The following is a 24,914-nucleotide window of genomic DNA, read 5'->3' as shown; positions in this document are numbered from 1 at the left end:
TGGTTTGTATATACTGTGTGCGTTAATGGCTATCGCATCTTGTAGATGTGTATTTCATCCATCACTTAGTAAAGACGCTGGACGCTGCAGAACCTTTTATGTGTACATATTAGTGATCACCTTTCTGCTATAAGAATCTAGGGCCTGATTCATTAAGAATCTTAACTTAAGAAACTTCTTATTTCAGTCTCCTGGACAAAACCATGTTACAATGCAAGGGGTGCAAATTAGTATTCTGATTTGCACATAAGTTAAATACTGACTTTTCATGTAGCACACAAATACTTGATAGCTTATTTGTACACTGGAATTTAAAGTTGATATTTGTGTGCTACATGAAAAAACAGTCAGTATTTAACTTATGTGCAAAACAGAAAACTAATTCGCACCCCTTGCACATGGTTTTGTCCAGGAGACTGAAATAAAAAAGTAGTTAAGATCCTTAATGAATCAGGCCCCAGGTGTTATAAGAAGAGCCCAATTACAGACAGAGAAGTAGGAGCCCCCCTCGCCTTCAGCAATAACTTGAACATGTTCCGGCAAGAATGGGGGCATTGGAGCTCTAGCACATCCCCCCGCCGGCCCCTTTGTGGCTTCACTGTGCAGGCGCCGCTCTCCCTTAGTGTTATGCGGATTCCAATCCGAAATATTAATATATCAAATTAATCTAAAATAATATTGTGCACGGAGAGTAGATCAGCACCTCGATGTACACAGGGCGGACCATATAGGCGCATTGGTACAAGACAAAAGCGTTTTATGCTGAGCATCGGGTTCGCTTTGTAAATAAGGTCCGCTGGGTGTTTGTATTGTATAATGCAGGAAAAGGGAATATAACATCAGGGAAATTGGACCATTGATAAGTATTAGTGAATAAGTAGTTTAGAGCTCAAGAATTAATAAAATCAGAGAATGTAAAACAGTTTGGCTGCTTGTACAGACTTCGGGAAGTCTTCTCCATTCACCTCCCACCCCTGTTGTGTAATACACCAGTGGGATCCCTCCCCAGGAGCCTTTTACGTATTATCATCATCATCATCACCATTTATTTATATAGCGCCACTAATTCCGTAGCGCTGTACAGAGAACTCACTCACATCAGTAAAAACGATGTAATAATTTGTTAATTATGAGGTCAAAAATAAAAAGAAAGCGCTACAAAACAGCATCTATAAGGCCTCGCATGATTTAACAGTCAATAGGGATGGCGGAACTACACTGGTGCGACAAGGTGCAGTGCAATGGGGCCCATGGAGATAATGGGGCCCTCTGCATGGCAGATGCACCGGGGCCCACAGCTGGCTAGTTCCACCACTGGATGAAAGCTTGGGATAGGATCAAATTTAGGATTGTGTTTTAGGAGACTGGTAAAAGTTAGGTTAAAGCTTATTTGTTGAAGTCAACACTAGTGTTCCCCTCAGCCCAGTGATTTGATGCAACGGATCTCTCGGCCTTCTAAGGCTCCAGAGGAATTATATAGAATCTACCTTAGGATTTCTCTTACCTAGGAACCAGTACTAGGAAATCTTATGGTGGCCCTCTTCTTATGAGCAAATGCCACTATTGCATAGGCAAACAGAGGGGGGTTTCCTAGTGCCTGGAAACTCCCCTCCAAGCCTGGTGCACTGTATGATTGAGGTGACTGGACCCTGCTCCCACTTCACACAGCTCTGCTTGAAAAGGGAGAGCTACATGCACCTAACAGTAGTGCACGCAGCATTGCCCATGTATATTATGGGGATAGGAAGAGTTGGAGAGCAGCCAAGCACTCTCTAAAATTACAACCACGCCCCCATGCATGCTGGTCACGCCCACTTTTGGCGTGGTGTAGAAACCCCCCCCCCCCCCCTCTACGTTTGTCCCTGGATTGCCCAGTAATTATAACTGCTCTGGCTTCATATCCGCTCACAGATCCTAATTACAAGCAATAGTGATTGCAGATGATAAAATAAGATTCTGGTGTATAAGAAGCCACGAGCCGCAGAAATCATGGAAGAGTCCCACCCGGTTCAGAGCGGCACCTACTGATCACTAATTTGGACAAACAGACCATTGGTGTCCAGCTCACCATTGGGAGGTGGGGGACTTATGGAAAACACATACTGTTTGGCTGTCTGAAATCCGCACTGTACGTTTCTCCAAAGTGACCCAATTTAAAATAGTAATGTTGTTACTTGTCGCTCCCCATTCTGGCCTTGAGCACAGTCAGAAAGCATCAAATTTTCATAGTATTCTAGGTTTTAAAAAAAGAGAAACTGAGAACAGCAGACGTCTGTTCCATGAAAATGATGCTCGACACAGCTTTATATATAACTTTATATTATAATGCATCAATGCAGTAATTAACAGATTCAGATCAATTGCCTTAGACAATGAGGACAGCTTATATTATTTTAATTTCAAGGCTGCTCATGTTGGGGCACAAGCAAAAATGATTATGAAGTAATTTTTACTGAGGGTCTTATGTGGTTTCATAGATAAATCTGTCTCTTTCCATCAGAGTGCATCATACAACATACATTGCTGCTTTCAGAGATGTTATATTCATGTAAGAACAAGTATAATGAACCTGTATTTTAGTAATACAGTCCTCCAGGTCTGGCCAACCTGTAGCTCTCCAGGTGTTGTGAAACTACAAGTCCCAGCATACCTTCCCAGCTATTGGCTGGCTATCTGCTGTCAAAGCATGCTGGGGCTTGTAGTTTCACAACACCTGGTGAACCACAGGTTGGCCAGGCCTGCGGTACTCACTCTTTGTAATACACCCTTTGTGACACCCCACTTACCACCCGTAATATTCTCTACATCATAGTTCATGCATATTACATTATAGATCACCTACTTTTAACGCCACCCTCATTATAATGCATAGTTGCCTACTCTCCCAGAATGTCCTGGAGACTCATGAATTTCTGGGAGTCCTCCCGGTCCCAACCCCCCCGGGAGAGCAGGGAAGTTCCTGGCCCTTCATTAATTAAGTGGTGAGGCGCGACTTAGGACATGACTTGCGCATCATGGCCCGCCCCCTTCTGTAATAGGTAAAATATTGTGATGTTAGATTAGGGGGTGGGGCCATATGGCGTGATTCGTCGAGCCTCTCAATGGACACTTTAGCTGTTAGACATACAGTCTCTGTTACCTTGATTATACAATGGAATGGCTTCACTCAATTAGCTATTTGGCTGAATACATTAAACAAAGTGTTACAATATTACATCAAGGAATGACACTTCACGCTTGCGTGAAACAACAAGACATTTGACACATTGTATCTGCCACATTACACAATCTGAGTCGGTGATACGTTTTGATACAATCATCATCATCATGATTTATTTATATAGCGCCAACATATTCCGTAGCGCTTTACAATTGGGGACAAACATAGTAAACTAATAAACAAACTGGGTAAAATAAACGAAGAGGTGAGAATACAATAACATTTATATTGATACATGTTAATACATTTCATAATGCTATTTCAGCCAGTATATTACTGTGGAGGCACATTGCATATCATCTAGAAGTTCTAACCTAATTACCTCTCAGATTACCTGTTGACATAGCTAATTAACATGGGCTGCAAGCTAGCTATGTCAAGTCACTCAGACATTGTTCTGATTACAAACCAAGGGCTAGATTTACTAAGCTGCGGGTTTGAAAAAGTGGGGATGTTGCCTATAGCAACCAATCAGATTCTAGCTATCATTTTGTAGAAGGTACTAAATAAATGAATGAAAGCTAGAATCTGATTGGTTGCTATAGGCAACATCCCCACTTTTTCAAACCCGCAGCTTAGTAAATCTAGCCCCAAATCTAAGCTGCACCTCATAGCAATGGACATTTGAGACAAATGGTAATTACATTAGCTAACACAAGCAAAATGACTGCTGCTGTCCTGTTATTTTTACACAGTATGGCAAAATTCTTTATATTTCTAATACATACAATATTTCAGGTAATAGCAAGGACAAAATGTACATAATAACATGAAATAATAATACACATAATACACTGATGCTCTGGTGTATATACTTAGACTGGGCCAAGGATTAAAAAGTACATTAAACATTGAGAAACGGGTGAGGAATAAAAAGTTCTCAGTCCAAAAGCACCCCGTTCCTTGACAATGTTATAATGCCAGTTTTGGCCTGTGATGTAAGTTGGCGATACAAAGAGGGAGCACTACAATATGTTTCTAAAGTTAAACATTCATTTCAGCTTGAATTATTGTTTTGTACGTAGCAGATACTCCGGCATTTGTTTTAGGGTTATCAATGGGGTGATCTGGGCTCCCAAACATTTGTTAAAATGTGCTGTGGTTTTGACACACAGTCATTGAGCACTCAGCACTGTCTCTGGGTCAGCAGTAAATGCCATAGTGACACGCACGGTGGCTCAGTGGTTAGCACTTCTGCCTCACAGCACCGGGGTCATGAGTTTGATTCCCGACCAGGTCCTTATCTGTGTGGAGTTTGTATATTATCTCTGATAACATACAATGATGACACTATTACAAACCAACCAGTGAATGACAGAATGTGCATTAATGTGAGCTGGGAGCTGTTTTCCAATCCCAGTCGGCCCTCATTATGCAGCCCTACATTAGGTTATACATATCAGTTACAATGCTCTATCCGTGCACTTGTTTAAATGCTCTGCATTTGAGACACTGAGAAATACTAAATCTGTATTATCTTTGTTGTGACATCATCTGCACTTTGCTGTAATAATGTAATAGTAGCATGAAGAAGATGTTTGAACACTCCAGATGCTCTGTGCCTCATAATATCAGTGACTAGGAGTGAGGAACCATTCTCCTGACCTGATATATATTTCCCACATCCATCTAGAGGTCGCTGCAGGTTATACGCATACCATATGTACCTGCAAACTGTCCCTGGAACTTTGTATTTAAATTCTGCTAGGTATATATACTATATATATATGTATAAAGCAAGTTATTGGTCCAATAATAAAAATAAATAGATAGCCCAAAGCAGCACGGTGGCTTAGTGGTTAGCACTTCTGCCTCACAGCACTGGGGTCATGAGTTCGATTCCCGACCATGGCCTTATCTGTGAGGAGTTTGTATGTTCTCCTCGTGTGTGCATGGGTTTCCTCCAGGTGCTCCGGTTTCCGCCCACAATCCCAAAATATACTAATAGTTTAATTGGCTCCTATCAAATTGACCCTAGTGTTTCGCTCTCTCTCAATCTGTCTGTGTGTGTGTGTGTTAGGGAATTTAGACTGTAAGCTCCAATGGGGCAGGGACAGATGTGAGTGAGTTCTCTGTACAGCGCTGCGGAATTAGTGGCGCTATATAAATAAATGACGATGATGATGATTGGCCCAAACTCTCATATGCCGAGGAAAGAATAAAAAATCAGTGTTAATTCCCTTTACTGTGTGCTTACACTACATCACTGACAAATTATAAGTGGTGATATCTAAGTTGGTGCACGGAAAAACTCGTGTTCAAAAATCTTTTTTCTCTTAGAAGCAAAAAGAAAAAAAAATGACAGGAGTAAAATATTCAAAACAAAGTAATCTGTCATAAGGTATTCCTACAAACAATATTTTATTGTCATTTTGCCATACAATACCGTTAGAAATTCCTATTCTGAAATTGGTAAACCTCGCAAGTTAAGAATTCAGTACTAACGTATAATAATTTCTTATCTTAGATATTTTTTATCAACATTTTTCTTTATTCCTTTTTTTTTGTTGAAGAAATTAGACCACCCTTTAGAACGGCAGCCGTGGACTGTCCTATACATAACTATGCAGCTAATATTACTCTGAGCCTATCAGACAAGAAACAGTAGCAGACTCCATACTTGACTTTTAGCTCATGTAATAACCAACTGTGGGAGTTATTCAGTAACAAAGGGTAAATGTATAATAGCCCATAGCAGCAGCAAGCTGACAGCAAATAGAGATAACTTCACATTAGCTCAGCTCCATGTCTTACCTCCCACTTTATCCTATTCTCTCTTATATAAAGCATAACAAATGTGTGGAAACTGAAGTAGCACTGAGGAGTGTTATTGTACCAAAAGCGAGACTATTTCAAAGCTCTTCACAGACTAGGCTGCAGATGTTACCTACTCAGTTACTCCCACTAGGAGGCGACAAAGGAACCTATAGCTCTTCCATTGCCCTGCACAACTTGGGCCAGTTGTTCCTCCCCAATCTCATTACCTACCCTTGCTAATCCACATTCATCCACATCTCTCACATGACTCCATCATGCACCTAATCAATTTACCTTCTCTATTTTTCTTTCTCACTTCCTCAACACTTCTTTCCAAACTCCTCTTCTCTCTCCCTCATCATTATTCCCCGTTTCTAATTCCCTCCTCGCTAGTCTGCACTCATGAACTGTTTTGTTTCCACCACCCACCTCATTCACTGGCTTACACAAGCAGAAACAAACTTCACGCCCACAAATCATCCTTGCATGCTTCTCTTCTCGTCCTCCTCCTTTATCATAGCTGCTTGACAAATTCCCTCCAAATCTGTACACTGTGCAAATCCAAATATCTGTGCATGCTCGTCATTCCACCCCACCTCATTCTTCCAGTGCCTCTGACATTACCCACATTTCTCCACTAACCTCCCTCTGGAATGTAAGGTCTGATAGTGGCGCCGCTGGTGACTTTCTGGACATTGGATTTGCCAAATCTTCTGGGATTCCTTTCAAAAGTATCAGTACTGCTATTTCTGTATGTGGCTTAGATGGAGGGCCACTCCCAGGTGGCAAGGTCTTGTGTGAAACACCCCTGCTACAGTTGACAGTGGGAACCCTTCACTCAGAAATTTTGTCCTTCTACCTCATCAATTGCCCGTTCATACCATTAATACTGGGGCATCCCTGGCTTCGCCTCCATAACCCAGTATTAGATTGGGCTCAAGGGGAAATTATCCAATGGAATTCCTCGTGTTCTCAGACTTGTTTGAGCTTGCCTCTTCAGATCCTGCAGCCTGCTTCCGAGTTACTTCCTCCTAAGTACCGGGAATTCTGGGATGTATTCTCTAAAAAAGCAGCTGACACTCTGCCTCCACATCAGGATTTCAATTGTGCCATCAAATTAATTCTGGGTGCTAAATTACCGAAAGGAAGACTCTATCCGCTCTCTGGTCCTGAAACCAAGGCCATGCAAGAGTATGTCGAGGGAAAATTTACAAAAAGGGTTTATTAGGCCTTCAAAATCTCCAGTGGGAGTTGGCTGTTTCTTTGTTTCCAAGAAGGATGGTGGACTACGTCCTTGTATCGATTTAGGCCTTAACAAGATTACTATTAAAAACACCTACCCACTTCCTATAATCTCGGTCCTATTTGATCAACATAAAGGTGCTACCATCTTCACCAAAATTGACCTTTGCAGGGCATACAATCTCATCCGCATCTGAGAAGGAGATGAGTGGAAAACGGCTTTCAATACCCATTCCGGCCACTATGAGTATTTGGTTATGCCGTTTGGTCTTTGTAATGCCCCAGCTGTCTTCCAAGATCTCATTAATGAAGTTCTCCGGTAGTTCCTCGATCAGTTCGTGGTCGTTTACTTGGATGACATATTAATATACTCCCACTCCTTGTCTCACCACCGGCTCCATGTTCAGCAAGTTCTCCATAAATTACGGGACCATCATCTTTTGAAAAAGCTTGAAAAATGCGAGTTTGAAGTTCGGAGTGTATCATTCCTAGGATATATAATATCATCTACCGGATTCTCTATGGACCCAAGTAAAGATCAAGCTATTCTGGATTGGGTGCGGCCCGTTGATCTGAAAGCTGTACAAAGGTTTCTGGGTTTCGCCAATTATTACTGAAGATTTATTCAAGGTTTTTCTGATTTGATGGCTCTCATTGTTGCCTTTACACGGAAGGGGGCAGTTCCTAGTAATAGGTCCTCAGAAACTATCAATTCCTTTGAGGCCGTAATAAAGGCATTTATCTCCGCCCCTGTCTTGAGACATCCTAAACCTGAGTTGCCCTTCATTCTGGAGGTTGATGCCACCAACATTGGTGCTGGCGCTGTTCTATCTCAAAAAGATCCTGGTAATCACCGACTACTTCCTTGCGCCTTTTTCTCCTGCAAGTTCTCTGCGGCAGAGTCCAACTATGATGTTGGTAATCGGGAGCTCTTAGCCATCAGATGGGCTTTTGAAGAATGGTGTCACTGGCTGGAAGAAGCCATCCATGTCATCTCAGTCATCACTGACCATAAGAACCTCCAGTACATGGAATCTGCCAAACGGCTAAATCCTAGGCAAGCCTGTTGGTCATTGTTCTTTACCAGCTTCTGTTTTATAGTTATAGACCAGGATCCAAGAACACCAAGGCTGATGCTTTATAGAGAAGCTTTGTCTCGCATCATGCACGCGTTCTGAAACCGCTGCTTATAATACCACCTTCAGTTATTCACGCAGGTTTAGCCCAGGACTTGGGAATAACCCTTCACAGATTTCAAAAGTTGGCTCCCGCTGAGACTCCCGCAAACCGCTTATTTGTGCCAGTTCACCTTCGAAAGGCTGTCCTCACTGAAGCCCACGTAAATAAGACCACCGGACATCCCGGTATCTTTAAAACCATGGAATATCTCTTACGTTCAGTATGGTGGCCCACCACATCTCCAGATGTTCGAGACTTTGTTATGTCCAGCGAGATTTTGCTAAAAACAAAACCTCTAGGAACCGCCCTTCTGGTCAGCTTATGCCATTACCTGTTCCTACAAGACCTTGGACACACTTATCCATGGATTTTATTGTGGATCTCCCATCTTCAGCAGGCCACAATACTATTTGGGTAGTGGTTGACTGCTTTAGTAAAATGTCTCACTTCATTCCTTTAAAGAGACTTCCTAGAGCACAGACTCTAGCATCGCTTTTTGTCCAGCATATTTTTCGGCTCCATGGCCTACCTTTAGACATTGTCTCAATTTGTGGCCCAGTTCTGGAAGTCTTTTTGTGCTCTCCTCGGTACGAACATCAGCCTTTCTTCAGCATACCATCCACAATCCAATGGACAAACTGAAAGAGTTAACTAGTCCCTGGAGCAAATTTCTACGTTTGTATTCTTCTGAATTCCACAACAAGTGGTCAACACCGTTACCATGGGCAGAATTCGCATACAACATCTCCTGCCATTCCTCCTCTTGTATCTCCCCATTCTATTGCAATCTTGGCTTTCACCCTAGATCTAACTCTTTGTCTAACCTTAATCCTTCTGGTCTCCCGGGCATACACTCTACGGCTTCTAGTCTGAAACGTATCTGTAAGAAAGTTCGGTCTGCCTTAAGGCGAGCCTCATTTCAATCCAAAAAGTTTGCAGATCAACACCATAGACCCTGCTCTTTCAAAGTAGGTCAGAAGGTCTGGCTCTTCACCTGTAATATTAGGCTCAAACAACCCTGTAAAAAACTCGGACCTAGATTCATTGGCCCCTTATCCATCATTAAGCAAGTTAATCCTGTGGCCTTTAGGTTAAAGCTTCCCCGCTCTCTAAAGATTCCAAATACGTTCCATTGCTCTTTGCTCAAACCTGTCATTTGTTCAAGTAAGTTTAAACGTCTTCAATCTCGAAGGCCTCACTCGGCTAATGTGGAATTACGTCGGGAATTATTCATTGAAAAAATACTTGATTCCAAGAGGGTCCAGGGGCAGATTCATTTTTTGGTCCAGTAGAGGGGCCGTGGCCTGGAGGAACATTCCTGGGTTCCACAGAGGCATCTGCATACTGATAGACTTATAAAGCAGTTCTTTAAACAATTCCCTAAGAAGCCAGGATGTTGGGGTTCCTTAACCCCCCCTTTGAGGGAGGGGGGACTGTTACGAGCCATGGCGATCTGCGGCTCGTCTCCTCCATCGGCGTCCCAGCCGTCATGGCAACAGCCGAAACGTCACTTCCGGATTCTGTCGTCCCGACCATCTCCATGACAATGGTCGGGACGCTTTCTAAAGCACTGCCACGTCCCGGCAATGCTGACAGACGGGCGCATGCACGTACTGCTTAACAGCCTATGGGCTAATTAATATTGTAATTAATTTCTTAGGCAGCCCCTTGTTATACTTGTAGGGCAGGGTCCTTATTGGCTGACTACTGAATTTAAGGCAGGAAGGGCTTAGCCTCCCTGCGGGTTATAGCATTTACAGTCTTGTGCTGTGCTGACCTACTGTTGTGACCCTAGCCTGTACCTTGGACCTTGCCTGTTTGCCTGTTTCCCTGACCTTTTGTCTTGTATTCTGGACTTCGCTGTTATGCCTGTGACCCTGACCTCTGCTTGGATATCGATTTGCCTGTTTGCTTCGGACCCCTGACCTCGGCCTGCCACTGACAACCCGATCCAGTCTGGGCTAGCGCCCCTGGTTCCATCTACGCTATGGCCATCTTTGATGAGCATTTACTACTCTGAGCTTGAGACCTGGGGGCAGCTGAGTACCTGTGAGCACATAAAGCTGTACAGGAAAGGCGGCTGCTAAAGGGGAAGATCTCTACCCTAACTTCTAAAAGCTCATCTAGGTGGTCATGGGCCCTAACAAATATGTCCTTTTCTTACCCACGATGCAAACAAAATTTATCTTTTCTCTCATCATTTTCTGCCTCGACTACTGCATTCGCCTCACCCATCTATTCTCACTACAATCCATCTTAACCGCCTCAGCAAGACTGATCTTCATCTCTCCCCTTCTGCCACACCACTCTGCAAATCCCTCTCAGTGTGTCCTTCAGAAACTAATTCAGATTACTCATCCTCACCTACAAAGCCCTCAAAAACACAATTCCTTTATACATTTCAAATCTCATCTTGAAATAATCTCCATCATGCCCTCTTAGATTCGCCTCTGACTTGTGCCTCATCTCTGATAACCACATCTCACTCCTTTCTACAAGACTTCTCCGCTGATCCTTAAACACACTCTGAAACCCAACTCTTTATTAGAGCTTAATATATCTCACCTATACTACCCACACCTCACAACTGTCCCAATCTCCAATCTGAGCTATAGTTGATTCTCTAGTCTCAGCTATGCCTTTTTCCTATTAGATTGTACTCTCTCTCTCACAATCAGAATACTCCCTGGCCTTTATTTTCTTGTCTTCATTTATTTTGTCTTCCTTGTATGTCCCTGTTTTATGTGTCCTGTTTCCTGCACAGTCCAGCAGTTCGGAGCACTGTGGCGCCTTACGAATCAATGACAATAACAATAATAGCAGCCATTGAGACATTTAATTTTATTGCCTAAGTTGCGTTATATTGTTGTAAACTAATTGCTGATTGCTTGCTATGGGTTACTGCACATTTGTAGTTTGGTAGTAAACAATTACTTCTATGTTTATTTCCCTTTTGCAACGCAGAATATACAGCAGTAGAAATTAAGTAAATGATTGCACAAGTTATCGCACATGCCGACATTTGCACCACTTTGCGTGACCTAATTCACCTTAAAGTTTTAACTTTTTCGCTTTCTGTTTCATTTTGTCAGCTACTGAGCCTCCAACAAATCCAGATGGAGCAAGACGTGGAGAGTCCCATCACTATACGACAACCCAAGCTCCCAAAGCAAGCCCGGGAGGACCACACCAAACAAAAGTGCGCCAAAAAGAAGATCCAGAGGTACGTTCGCAAGGACGGAAAGTGTAACGTTCACCATGGGAATGTAAGAGAGACCTACCGCTATCTGAGTGATATCTTCACAACTTTGGTGGATTTGAAATGGAGGTTCAACCTGTTTATATTCGTCCTAGTTTACACTGTAACGTGGTTGTTCTTTGGAATGATATGGTGGCTTATAGCATATATTCGAGGGGATCTGGACCATTTGCAAGACAAAGACTGGAATCCCTGTGTGGATAATCTCAATGGGTTTGTTTCTGCTTTTTTATTCTCAATAGAGACAGAGACAACTATCGGCTACGGATATAGGGTTATCACAGATAAATGTCCAGAAGGTATAATTCTTCTCCTAGTACAGTCAGTTTTAGGTTCAATTGTGAATGCTTTTATGGTTGGCTGCATGTTTGTTAAAATCTCCCAACCGAAGAAGAGGGCTGAGACTTTGGTCTTTTCAACCAACGCCGTCATTTCCATGAGAGATGGAAAACTGTGTCTGATGTTCCGGGTGGGAGATCTCAGGAACTCTCATATTGTAGAGGCGTCAATTCGAGCCAAACTGATCAAATCCAAACAGACAAAGGAGGGCGAGTTCATACCACTCAACCAGACGGACATCAATGTTGGGTACGATACCGGGGATGATCGTCTATTTTTGGTTTCGCCTCTAATAATTTGCCATGAAATCAATGAACACAGCCCATTCTGGGAGATTTCAAAAGCTCAGTTACCAAAAGAAGACCTAGAGATCGTGGTTATATTGGAAGGCATGGTGGAAGCTACAGGTAATCCGCATATTGGTACTCTGTTATTTGTAAATAGTATATACTGTGATTCATTCAAGATCTGGATTAATTGTTTTGAGTGTGTTATTTGATGTCCGTTCAGGTCTGAAGATTTGGGACCTTTGGAGATAAAGTAATTGTTGTTTTTGAATGGTCAACCTCTGACGCTTTTTTTGAAAATAGATATTAGGGACATCTTTTTAAACTGAAATTAATCCATGTCAATGAGCAGGTTTACTCACAAGGCACAGTAGGGCCTCCGCCTGGTAGGAGCCAGTTATCTTCGAGGTGGCATCAGATCTACCCAGCTCTACTATAATTGTATACACTCAATAAAATATATGATAAATTAGGTATCTCGTAAAGGTTACCATGCCTCGTGATTTTAAGTGTCCAACGAAGACTACATCTCTCTTCCTTAATCCAGGTATTTCAAGAGTTTGATTTCCTAATCTAGTTCTATGAAAATAAGCATCGGAGAAGTGGTAAAAACTAGTAATCCTGGGAAGACTGGAACATATGAGGACCATATCCATGATATTTTTGTAGCGCCAGAGTTTCCCTTTCCATAATTTATTATAATATACAGCAATCAAGGTCTTAACCAGAAAGACATGTTAAACTTTCTCCAGACATTCGTTTAATCGTCTTTCGCTCTGTTCCTACAAAAATCACAATTAATTGAGATTAGAATAATTTTTCAGAGTAAAACAACATCATTTAGAAAACAGAGGATTGCCTGAAAAATAGTGTAAGGATACAATATTTTACAGCAGTGCAGCCCAACAATGAAGATTGTGGAGTGTGGATGATGCCTATAGCGTCCTTTAGCTTGTGTGATATTGTGTAAAAGGATATAATTAGTGCACCGATGCTTTGCGGAAAAATAAATATTTTGGCATTTGTAGCATTGTGAAAAAGTACATACATAGGGTCTGTGTAATAAGACAAATAGGGAAGGGGAGTAGAATGGTGCATTTCAGCTCTAAGCAACATATTTACCTCCTCTTGGGTGATTGCATGGTTGACTTATACTGTGCACTCTTGGTAATGAGTTGTATTATTACCATGGTGTGCCATTATTTGGAGCAGAGTTGTATTGCATATCATAAGCAATTATATATATGCCACCGCTCCAAAACCAGCCTTAAGCGTGGAGACCGATGAAGTTATATGTTCCACTACATATAGCCCCGTCTCTATGTACATCTCTGTGCCCAGCGTAATAACTTCTGGTTCACCACTTTCAGTCCCATGCCTACTTTGTACTGCTATTTCTAGGCTCACACTCAACATTGCCCCGTGGCCCTGTAGTGTGCCCAGCAGGCTAACTCCAGTCTCATACCAGCCATAAACTGCTGTGTATCTACCATCAACAATCCCCCATCATATACTGCCCTATTCCCAGACTCATGTACCACAGATGAATGCCCACCTTATACTGTGCTCTACACAGGATGTCTTCTGCCCACTCTTTGTCAAGCATCATGCCCACTACAATCTTCCACTCACCATATACTCCTCAACACCTAACCTTATGAAAACCAAAGTCAACATCCCAGCGTATACTCTTCTGTGTCCAGCCTTGTGTCCACCCCCATCTCCTGTCCACCATGTACTCCTCTGTGGTTATGCCTACCACAGTTTTTGCCCATCATACACTTCTCTGTGGCCACTCTCAAACCCACCATATATATACAGTGCTTTGCCTCATGCCTATCATAGTGTACTTTCCACCATGTACTCCTCTGTGCCCACCCTCATGTACATTACAATATGCTTAGCATATAGTCACCTGTGCCCATCCTCATGTCCATTACAATATGCTTAGCATATAGTCCTCTGTGCCCACCCTCATGTCCATTACAATATGCTTAGCATATTGTCCTCTGTGCCCATCCTCATGTCCATTACAATATGCTTAGCATATAGTCCTCTGTGCCCACCCTCATGTCCATTACAATATGCTTAGCATATAGTCCTCTGTGCCCACCCTTATGTCCATTACAATATGCTTAGCATATAGTCCTCTGTGCCCATCCTCATGTCTATTGCCATTTCTTGCCTAACATGTACTCTTCTGTGTCCCGTCTAATACCTACCAAAGTCTCCTGCCCAACACGTCCTCCTCTGTGCCCAACTTCATACCTACCACAATGTATTGTCCAACATGTACTCCTCTATGTCAATTCTCATGCCCACAGTCTCCAGCCCAGCATATTTGTCATCTGTGACTACTTTCAGGTCTACCACAATCTCCTGTCTGCCATAAACTTGTCAGCAGTGTCGGACTGGGGCATGAAGGGCCCACCGGGGGACTGCAACGCTAGGGGCCCAGCAGAGGGGGTATGGCCAGCCATCATAGAGGCGAGACTAGATGCTAGAGGGGGAGTGGTCAGCCCATGAAGGACAGCTAGCACCATAGTGTAGTATGTAAAGAATGCAGTGTGCGTATAAAGAGTACACAGTCTGACCTGCCCCTTAGATTGGGCAGAACAGTGACCATAAATCGGGATTGTCCCACTAGACCAGGCTTGGCTAACCTGTGGCACTCCAGGTGTTGTGAAACTACAAGCCCCAGCATGCTTTACCAATATATAGCAGCTTATTGCTGGAAGGGTGTGCTGGGACTTGTAGTTTCACAAAACCTGGAGTGCCACAGGTTAGCCAAGCCTGCACTAGACTCAGAATATTTGACAGACTGTCCTACCTGTTCTTGTCACTTTTACCACCTGTAGCTGCAGGTTTCTTTAGTTGCGACTTGTCTGGATCCTGGAATGTTGAGGGCCCTATTTGGAAAAAATAATGGGTACATTTAGAAGATTGCAACCAGCCCTGGCATTAAATCAATAGGACCAACAATTAATACTTAGGCCTTCCTCCAGCCCCAACATTAAAGTTATAGTATTCCCATTTAATAAACCTATTTCCCTCCCTCCAGACAGCCCCTGCAAATAAATTAATCGCATTTATGTATAATACGTATAATAAATATACCTATTTCCCGCAACCGTCACTGCCATTAAATAATTCATATTTACATTTAATAAATAGACCTCATGCTCCTCAAACTCAGCCCCACATTCAATTAATAGCACCCAAACCACCCCATCTTAAATTAAATTGTCCCACCTTCACCCTACAAAGAAAATAGCACCCATTATTTAGCCACCACCTACCACACACAGATTACATTGCCACAAGCCCGCTGTGCCATCACACACACATTACTGTGCCCCTTAATCACCATGCTGGACCTCCTTATGATCACACTGCACCCTCCATGCTGCTTTTGCCCCCCCTTCATCACCCTGTGCCATGCTGCTTTTGTTCCCCCCTTCTCCTGGCCCCCCTTCACTCTGCCATCATGCTTAGCCCCTCACTCTGCCATCATGCTTAGCCCCTCCCCTCCGCGAACCAACGGTACTGTACAGCAGCCGCGGCGCTGTCAAAGAAGCGTCCGGGGCAGTGCTGTATTGTAGTATAATACAGCACTGCCGCGGATGCTGCTTGACAGCGCCGCGGCTGCTGTAGAATTCAGACGCGCCGAAATGAAGCTGCTCCCCCTTCTAAATCCTGCGTTCACCCCTGCCTCACACTGCCATCATGCTCCCTTCTTTCTTCCATTCCCTCACTTACCTTTTCTATCTATTTCTTTCTTTTCTTCTCCTCTGTCTTCTGTCTTCTGTCTGCGGCTCCGTTCGCACTGAATGCCGGGCGTGACGTCATCACGCCCGGCATTCAGTGCGAACGGAGTCGGCGTCGCAGTCACGCGAGTTGTTTTTTTTTGGGGGGGGGTTTGCCTTCAGTTACTCGCTCCCCCCACCAATGAAGAGGGGAGCGATCAGGGTCGGGGCCTACCGGGGGATAGACCGGTCCCCTGGCGGGCCAGTCCGACCCTGCTTGTCAGTGTCCCTCCTCATATCCACTACAGTCTCTTGCCCACCATATACTCCTCTGTGCCCATCTTAATGCTTATTACAATCTCCTGCCCACCACATACTCTTCAGTGCCCAGCCCCATGAGCACTACAGTCTTCTGCCACAATATGTGCCCTCCGTTTATCTTGATGCCCACAATTTACTACCATGTGCCAAGCTTGGCCAGCACAGGGTCACCACTACTTTATTTCCCCCTCTCTGTGATGATTATTGGTCTCCCTCGATGTTATCAGGGATGAGAAAACCTTAGTAACTGTGGAGAACCTAGGAGAGGAAACTGAGGGACTTCTGTTCCATGATCCACCAATGATTCCACCCAGAGATGTCGCAGCGACTTCTCACTAACAACATGCAGCTTCAACTTGTTTTAAAGCGGCAACCGTGGTTTTACATTTATGAAAACTGGTGCAAAGGGAAAAGGTGATGTTGCCCTTAGAAATTAGACACCTGCTGTCATTCTCTAAACTCCATCAGAAAAATGCCAGAATCTGGTATCTAAGGGTAACATCATATTTATTTGTTTGCAGTTTTCACAAATTTCCACCATTATATTATGTAACATTGCATAGGCAAACCGAGGGGGGGGGGAGTTCTAGTGCCTGGAAACCCCCTCCAAGCCTGGGGCACTGTATAATTGAGGTGGCTGGACCCTGCTCCCGCTTCACACGGCTCTGCTTGAAAAGGGAGTGCACTAACAGTAGTGCACGCAGCATTGCCCATGTATATTATGGGGATAGGAAGAGTTGGAGAGCAGCCAAGCACTGTCTAAAATTATAGCCACACCCCCATGCATGCTGGTCACGCTCACTGGCGGCGTGGTGTGGAAAACCCCCTCTACAAATCCTGCGTTTGCCTCTGCATTGGTAGACTGGCAAGAAAGCGTCTTGTATGCCCTCTTATTCTATCACAGCAAGAGATTAAATAAGACATGATTTAAATTATTATGGATACATAAATCCATTTCATTAATCTAGGCTACACCTGTGAGAATTTGTATGTTTATTTTTGATGGTAAAATAACAAATATTCATCCAGTAAATTGTTCCCATCATTTCTTTACAGTTAAACTGATGCATAATAAGGTTATAATTGAATTTACATAATACAATGGTGCCGTGTGCAAAATGTAGTGTTACGCATTGCAACATTCTAACATTTTGCAAATGAAAGCCAACCTCTGAGTAGTTGCTATGGGTTACTGCGCCTGAAAAGAAGTGTCTGGTTGCCACTGGTTATGACATGTATGTGCAAATAGTTATTAAATAAGCCCCACACCTGTGTATGATACTGTCTAGTTATTGCTCTGCCAAATGCTCTATGTGAGATACCGGCAAGCTGCGGCACCCCAACTGCTAGACCCAGTCTCTGTCAGGGCATGCTGGAAGTAGTAGTTCCACAACTGTCGGGGTGGTACAGTTTGCCTACTTCTTTGCTAGAAGCCGAGAATATTAGCGCAGTGAAGCTGCAGATTTATGACTGTGATTTACTGTGTTACTGACTTTGAGCATAATTTGGACTTCTTCCAAACCTAAGCTCTTTAAACTGTCATCTAATGCCTTGAAGGTAGTGTATCAAGGGAAGATGAGCCAAGTTTTCAGCACTGTTCCTCGTTCTGCGTTTTGGCTGTAAAATTTTGTACATTTCACTGAAGGAAGATTGTATCATTGGAACTTTGCACCTGTGTGAAACAACGCTTCCCTGCAAAATGTGATTTATGCAAATTTTCTCTACACCTTTTCTCATTTTAAATATCAAGGCACTGCCGCTACGTGCCGGAGATGATTTATCAAAGGGCAAAAAAAAATGACCTTTTTTCATATATTGCTTTATACATAAATATATAACACGGCCGACGATAGCCCCTACCAGTGGTAACTTGCATGGAGAAGCCTATATAACAAGTATCGTAGTACAAGTACCACTTGTTCTGTTATCACGATCTCTGGGCAGTACAATGAACTCAGAGAACAGCAGAACTTTGCTTTGGAAGAGGCTAGAGAGCTGCTATGTCTGAGTTCTGAGAGAAATATTCTGAGAGAACTGTGGATCAGTGAGCCCACCTGGATTCCAAGAGATAAGACAGAATGTAAAGCCAGAGCACGTACCAAATATTAGATTAGAATAGCCAAAGCACCGCTAAAGTGATCCGCAGAACGGTACCTGAGGGACCCGGAGATTGCATTTATAGATGCAGCTGAGAACGAGGTGAGAGAGAGGGGAAATGGAAACCTTAGATCCTGTGAGCACTCTAATGTGAAGGCTGCAGTGTAAACAAAAGCTAGGCAACCAATCAGATCCTAGCTATCATTTTATAGAATGTACTAGATATCTGATAACTAGAATCTGATTGGTTGCTATAGGGAACGTCTATACTTTCTCTTTTTAGAAGGCTTGATAAAGCTACTTCTTAGTTACAACTCTTAGGGGTATATTTACTAAATGTTGGTTCCGTAGTACGGCCGGTTCCCGGTGCTTTGAAGTCATTTTCTTCAAACGGCAATTTTAGACAAAACCTGATGGACTTTGTCTTTAATAAAAGTGCTGTTTTAAAAAAATGACTTCAAAGTGCAAGGAATTGGCGGTTCTACGGAATCCACATATAGTAAATATACACCTTAGATGTATACCAGATATGTATATCAGTAGACACTCTGATTTATCTCATTCTAGTTTTGAGAGTTCAAATAAGACCTCTGAATATACCTGTGTCTACAGTACAGTAGGGTACACCTTTCCCCTCTAGTAGGGGTGACCCTTTTCAATTTGCAACAGTAATTACAGCGCAAAACTATTTCTACAGGCAACCTGCAATGTCTTGGTCTCCTTCAACATTTCCACCCCCTTCAGTTTTCACCCTTTTCATTCCTCCCTTTGTTTGTATTTTCTTAAAGAACATTTTGTCACTGTTTTTTGCTGACTGCGCACGTTTACTTCTGTTTGGGTGCTTATTCTATTTTACAGTAGCTTTATATACTCTGTATCCTCCTATGTCTGGGTCTGTCTATATATTCAGGTTTCTTAGCACTTTTACAACTATAACCACACTGTTTTTCTCTTCCTTTTGATTTTCCTAACATGCAAAGCTCTACTGCATTTAATAATGCATTTTTCAGTTTATTCCACTCTTCCTGCACTCCATCTATCATTTCCCACCCTGTCATAGATTTACATAAATCATTTATCATTTGACTAATGTCAGTCTTTTTAAGCTATAATAACATTTCTTTTTGTCCGGTTCTACTGTAATGTTGCCTGTATATAAATCAATAAACTGATGGTCGCTAGACCCCAAGTTTTCTCCTACAGATATGTTTAATATATTTGTGAAATGCAGGATTTCTTCCTTGTGTGTAATTGCTTGAGAAATGCCTCACGCCAGCAAACCAGAATGTCACTGGCTGATTTGGCAGATTCCAGTCCACGTCAGGCAAATTGAAATCTCCTATAATTACCACCTTACCATACATTGACATTGTAATGATTTCCTCTATTAATGATCATATGTCAGTGATCTATATATTTTTTCTATTCGAGATCCTCTCTGTCGACAGTTTCTAGACTTACCCAAAAACTCCCAATCCCACCGGCAGTGCCCTGTTTTAAAGTGTTTTTTATCTTATTCCTTCAATATAAAGCAAATTCACCTCCTTTTTAACCTACTGTGTCTAAACAGGGTATAAATAAGAATAACTTTGTCTTAGTCATGGATATCATTGTGCCATGACTTAGTAATCGCTTCAACAACCAAACGTGTAATCCCTGTTATTGTTAAGGCCAATTTTTTTCCATACACATTGTAGTGTTATTGCATACCTCCCAACATGTAAGTCCCCGGCAGCGGGACAGGGCATGTCACTACACCTTGATGGGGGCGTGGTCATGATGGGGGCGCGGACAACCCCAGAGGGCTGCCTAGCTCTGTAAAGTAAAGTGCAACCCATTAGCTAACTCCCTTCCTCGAACATTCCCACCTGTGGGACAAACATGTCTCCGGGCGGGGCAGCTGGACAGAACCTTAAATTTGTGACCATTGCGCTGAAATCGGGGCAGTTGGGAGATATGGTTAACGATATTATTAATATTGATATTTGTAGTATGGGTGACATTGGTAGGTGGTCTGGAGGGCAACAGTGGAGAAAGCTGATTGTTTCAATGCTTAGGCCTGCTGACTGTGTGCCCTGGCCTAGTCGTGCATGGACTAGACAGTCAGCCCCTGGGATGCAAGAGGGGAAGGTCTGCCCCTACGCGCATCATAAAGTGGCTGTTGTTCTAGAGACCCATCCTTTAGATGGAGCTCTTACTAAGCACTAGGGGTTGCATGTTATAGACATATCGGACCTGATTCATTAAGGAACCTAAACGGCGATTGTGTGCGTACAATCTGAAAAATCACTCACAGGACTGGCTCATACACCACAGAACGCAGCAATGTCCAATTCATGTTCAAGCGCAAAGGACACTTACTACAGCCTGTGATGTCAGTACTACAGCCTGTGATGTCAATACTACAGCCTGTGATGTCAGTACTACAGCCTGTGATGTCAGTACTACAGCCTGTGATGTCAGTACTACAGTCTGTGATGTCAGTACTACAGTCTGTGATGTCAGAACTACAGCCTGTGATGTCAGTACTACAGCCTGCGATGTCAGTGAGAGAACGGGTGGGGAAGGGATGTTTTCCCGCTGTTAATGTGTAGTAATTGTGTGCCAATCTCGAGTGCACACAGCAGCATCCGATCCAAGCACTGGGTATCTCAGAAGTACTTGTATCTGAGGGGCGCAAATCTTGTGAGATCTCCCTAGAGACCTGGAGCCACCCTTGTAATATGATTTGAGACAGCTGTTAGATAGTCTGACAAGGTTTCACACTGTAGCTCATCCATTCAGTTGGAGGAAAGTATTTGCACAGACATGACGTTGTATTCATCCTCAACTTGTGGGCACTCAGTGTGAGGTAAGTAGGCCGGAGAGGGCATCAGCCACAAATAATTCTTTGCCCCGCTTGTATACGACATCCAGAGGGTATCTCTGTAACTTGAGCATCATTCTTTGTATGTGGGCAGAAGCATTATGCAGAGGCTTCCTCAGTATGGTGATGAGTGGCTGATGGTCTGCCTCAACAGTGACAGGACGTCCATATATAAAGTAGGGATGAGCGCACTCGGATTTCTGAAATCCGAGCCCACCCGAACGTTGCGGATCCGAGTCGGATCCGAGACAGATCCGGGTATTGGCGCCAAATTCAAAAGTGAAACTGAGGCTCTGACTCATAATCCCGTTGTCGGATCTCGCGATACTCGGATCCTATAAATTCCCCGCTAGTCGCCGCCATCTTCACTCGGGCATTGATCAGGGTAGAGGGAGGGTGTGTTAGGTGGTCCTCTGTGCTGTTTAGTTCTGTGCTGTTTAGTTCTGTGCTGTTTAGTTCTGTGCTGTTTAGTGCTGTGCTGTGCTGTGCTGTTTAGTGCTGTGCTGTGCTGTGCTGTGCTGTGCTGTGTTCTGCAGTATCAGTCCAGTGGTGCTGTGTGCTGTGCTCTGTCCTTCTGAGGTCAGTGGTGCTGCTGGGTCCTGTGCTGTGTCCTGTTCAGTCCAGTGGTGCTGTTTCCTGTGCTCTGTGCTTCTAAGGGCATAGTTATTTCCCCAATATTCCCCTGTGTTTAAAAAAATAAAAAAAAGTTTTTTTAAAAAATACCAAAAACTACTTTAATATTTTTTAATTACCACAAAATTTTCACAACCAATCCTGCAGTATAAGCCCATTGGTACTGCAATATTACCAAGTTCACACATTCAGCAGTAAAAGTCCAGTGGTACTGCAATATTACAAAGTTTACACATTCTGCAGTATCAGTCCAGTGGTGCTGTGTCCTGTGCTCTGTCCTGCTGAGTTCCGTAGTGCTGCTGGGTCCTGTGCCGTGTCCTGTTCAGTCCAGTGGTGCTGTGTCCTGTGCTCTGTGCTTCTAAGGGCATAGTTATTTCCCCATTATTCCCAAGTTTTTAAAAAATAAAAAAAAAGTAAAAAAAAATAAAAAATTTAAAAAAAAAAAAATATATAATAATTATAACCAAATTTGCAAAACCAATCCAGCATTATAAGTCCATTGGTACTGCAATATTACCAAGTTCACACATTCTGCAGTATCAGTCCAGTGGTGCTGTGTCCTGTGCTCTGTCCTGCTGAGTTCCGTAGTGCTGCTGGGTCCTGTGCCGTGTCCTGTTCAGTCCAGTGGTGCTGTGTCCTGTGCTCTGTGCTTCTAAGGGCATAGTTATTTCCCCACTATTCCCAAGTTTTTTAAAAATAAGAAAAAAGTAAAAAAAAATAAAAAATTTAAAAAAAAAATAAAAAATAATAATTATAACCAAATTTGCAAAACCAATCCAGCAGTATAAGTCCATTGGTACTGCAATATTACCAAGTTCACACATTCTGCAGTATCTTGTGCTACATATAATGGAGACCAAAAATTTGGAGGATAAAGTAGGGAAAGATCAAGACCCACTTCCTCCTAATGCTGAAGCTGCTGCCACTAGTCATGACATAGACGATGAAATGCCATCAACGTCGTCTTCCAAGCCCGATGCCCAATCTCGTAGTACCGGGCATGTAAAATCCAAAAAGCCCAAGTTAAGAAAAAGTAGCAAAAAGAGAAACTTAAAATCATCTGAGGAGAAACGTAAAGTTGCCAATATGCCATTTACGACACGGAGTGGCAAGGAACGGCTTAGGCCCTGGCCCGTGTTCATGACTAGTGGTTCAGCTTCACCCACGGATCTTAGCCCTCCTCCTCCCCCCCCCCCCCTACAAAAAATTGAAGAGAGTTATGCTGTCAGCAACAAAACAGCAAACAACTCTGCCTTCTAAAGAGAAATTATCACAAATCCCCAAGGCGAGTCCAAGGGTGTTGGTGGTTGTCAAGCCTGACCTTCCCATCACTGTACGGGAAGAGGTGGCTCGGGAGGAGGCTATTGATGATGTAGCTGGCGCTGTGGAGGAACTTGATGATGAGGATGGTGATGTGGTTATTGTAAATGAGGCACCAGGGGGGGAAACAGCTGATGTCCATGGGATGAAAAAGCCCATCGTCATGCCTGGTCAGAAGACCAAAAAATGCACCTCTTCGGTCTGGAGTTATTTTTATCCAAATCCAGACAACCAATGTATGGCAATATGTAGCTTATGTAAAGCTCAAATAAGCAGGGGTAAGGATCTTGCCCACCTAGGAACATCCTCCCTTATACGTCACCTGAATAACCTTCATAGTTCAGTGGTTAGTTCAGGAACTGGGGCTAGGACCCTCATCGGTACAGGGACACCTAAATCCCGTGGTCCAGTTGGATACACACCAGCAACACCCTCCTCGTCAACTTCCTCCACAATCTCCATCAGATTCAGTCCTGCAGCCCAAGTCAGCAGCCAGACTGAGTCCTCCTCAATACGGGATTCATCCGAGGAATCCTGCAGCGGTACGCCTACTACTGCCACTGCTGCTGTTGCTGCTGTTAGTCGGTCATCTTCCCAGAGGGGAAGTCGTAAGACCGCTAAGTCTTTCACCAAACAATTGACCGTCCAACAGTCGTTTGCCATGACCACCAAATACGATAGTAGTCACCCTATTGCAAAGCGTATAACTGCGGCTGTAACTGCAATGTTGGTGTTAGACGTGCGCCCGGTGTCCGCCATCAGTGGAGTGGGATTTAGAGGGTTGATGGAGGTATTGTGTCCCCGGTACCAAATCCCCTCGAGATTCCACTTCACTAGGCAGGCGATACCAAAAATGTACAGAGAAGTACGATCAAGTGTCCTCAGTGCTCTTAAAAATGCGGTTGTACCCACTGTCCACTTAACCACGGACATGTGGACAAGTGGTTCTGGGCAAACGAAGGACTATATGACTGTGACAGCCCACTGGGTAGATGCATCCCCTTCCGCAGCAACAGCAACAGCTGCATCAGTAGCAACATCTACAAAATGGCTGCTCATGCAAAGGCAGGCAACATTGTGCATTACAGGCTTTAATAAGAGGCACAACGCTGACAACATATTAGAGAAAATGAGGGAAATTATCTCCCAGTGGCTTACCCCACTTAGACTCTCATGGGGATTTGTGGTGTCAGACAATGCCAGTAACATTGTGCGGGCATTAAATATGGGCAATTTCCAGCACGTCCCATGTTTTGCCCACACCATTAATTTGGTGGTGCAGCATTACCTCAAGAGTGACAGGGGTGTGCAGGAGATGCTTGCGGTGGCCCGCAAAATTGCTGGACACTTTCGGCATTCAGCCAGTGCCTACCGCAGACTAGAGGCACATCAAAAAAGCTTGAACCTGCCCTGCCATCACCTCAAACAAGAGGTTGTGACGCGCTGGAACTCCACCCTCTATATGCTGCAGAGGATGGAGGAGCAGCAAAAGGCCATTCAGGCCTACACAGCCACCTACGACATAGGCAAAGGAGTGGGGATGCGCCTGAGTCAAGCGCAGTGGAGACTGATTTCCGTGTTGTGCAAGGTTCTGCAGCCATTTGAACTTGCCACACGAGAAGTCAGTTCCGACACTGCCAGCTTGAGT

The 24,914-nt window shown here is 43.6% G+C and overlaps 1 protein-coding gene across 1 annotated transcript in view; it reads left to right on the top strand.

Annotated features, from left to right (window-relative positions):
• The window catches only part of KCNJ6 (potassium inwardly rectifying channel subfamily J member 6), a 171,339-nt gene that overhangs the window by 123,671 nt on the left and 22,754 nt on the right, over positions 1-24,914 (top strand). The window contains exon 2 of the mRNA XM_075197246.1: positions 11,491-12,403. Within this exon, the coding sequence (XP_075053347.1) occupies positions 11,515-12,403 (889 nt within the window). The 5' untranslated portion in view covers positions 11,491-11,514. The remainder of the gene's footprint in view (positions 1-11,490; positions 12,404-24,914) is intronic.

Source organism: Mixophyes fleayi, chromosome 2 (genome assembly GCF_038048845.1).
Source record: "Mixophyes fleayi isolate aMixFle1 chromosome 2, aMixFle1.hap1, whole genome shotgun sequence".
Classification (NCBI taxonomy): domain Eukaryota; kingdom Metazoa; phylum Chordata; class Amphibia; order Anura; family Limnodynastidae; genus Mixophyes; species Mixophyes fleayi.
Note: the sequence above shows the minus strand (reverse complement) of the source record. Positions and strands in the feature narration are given on the sequence as shown.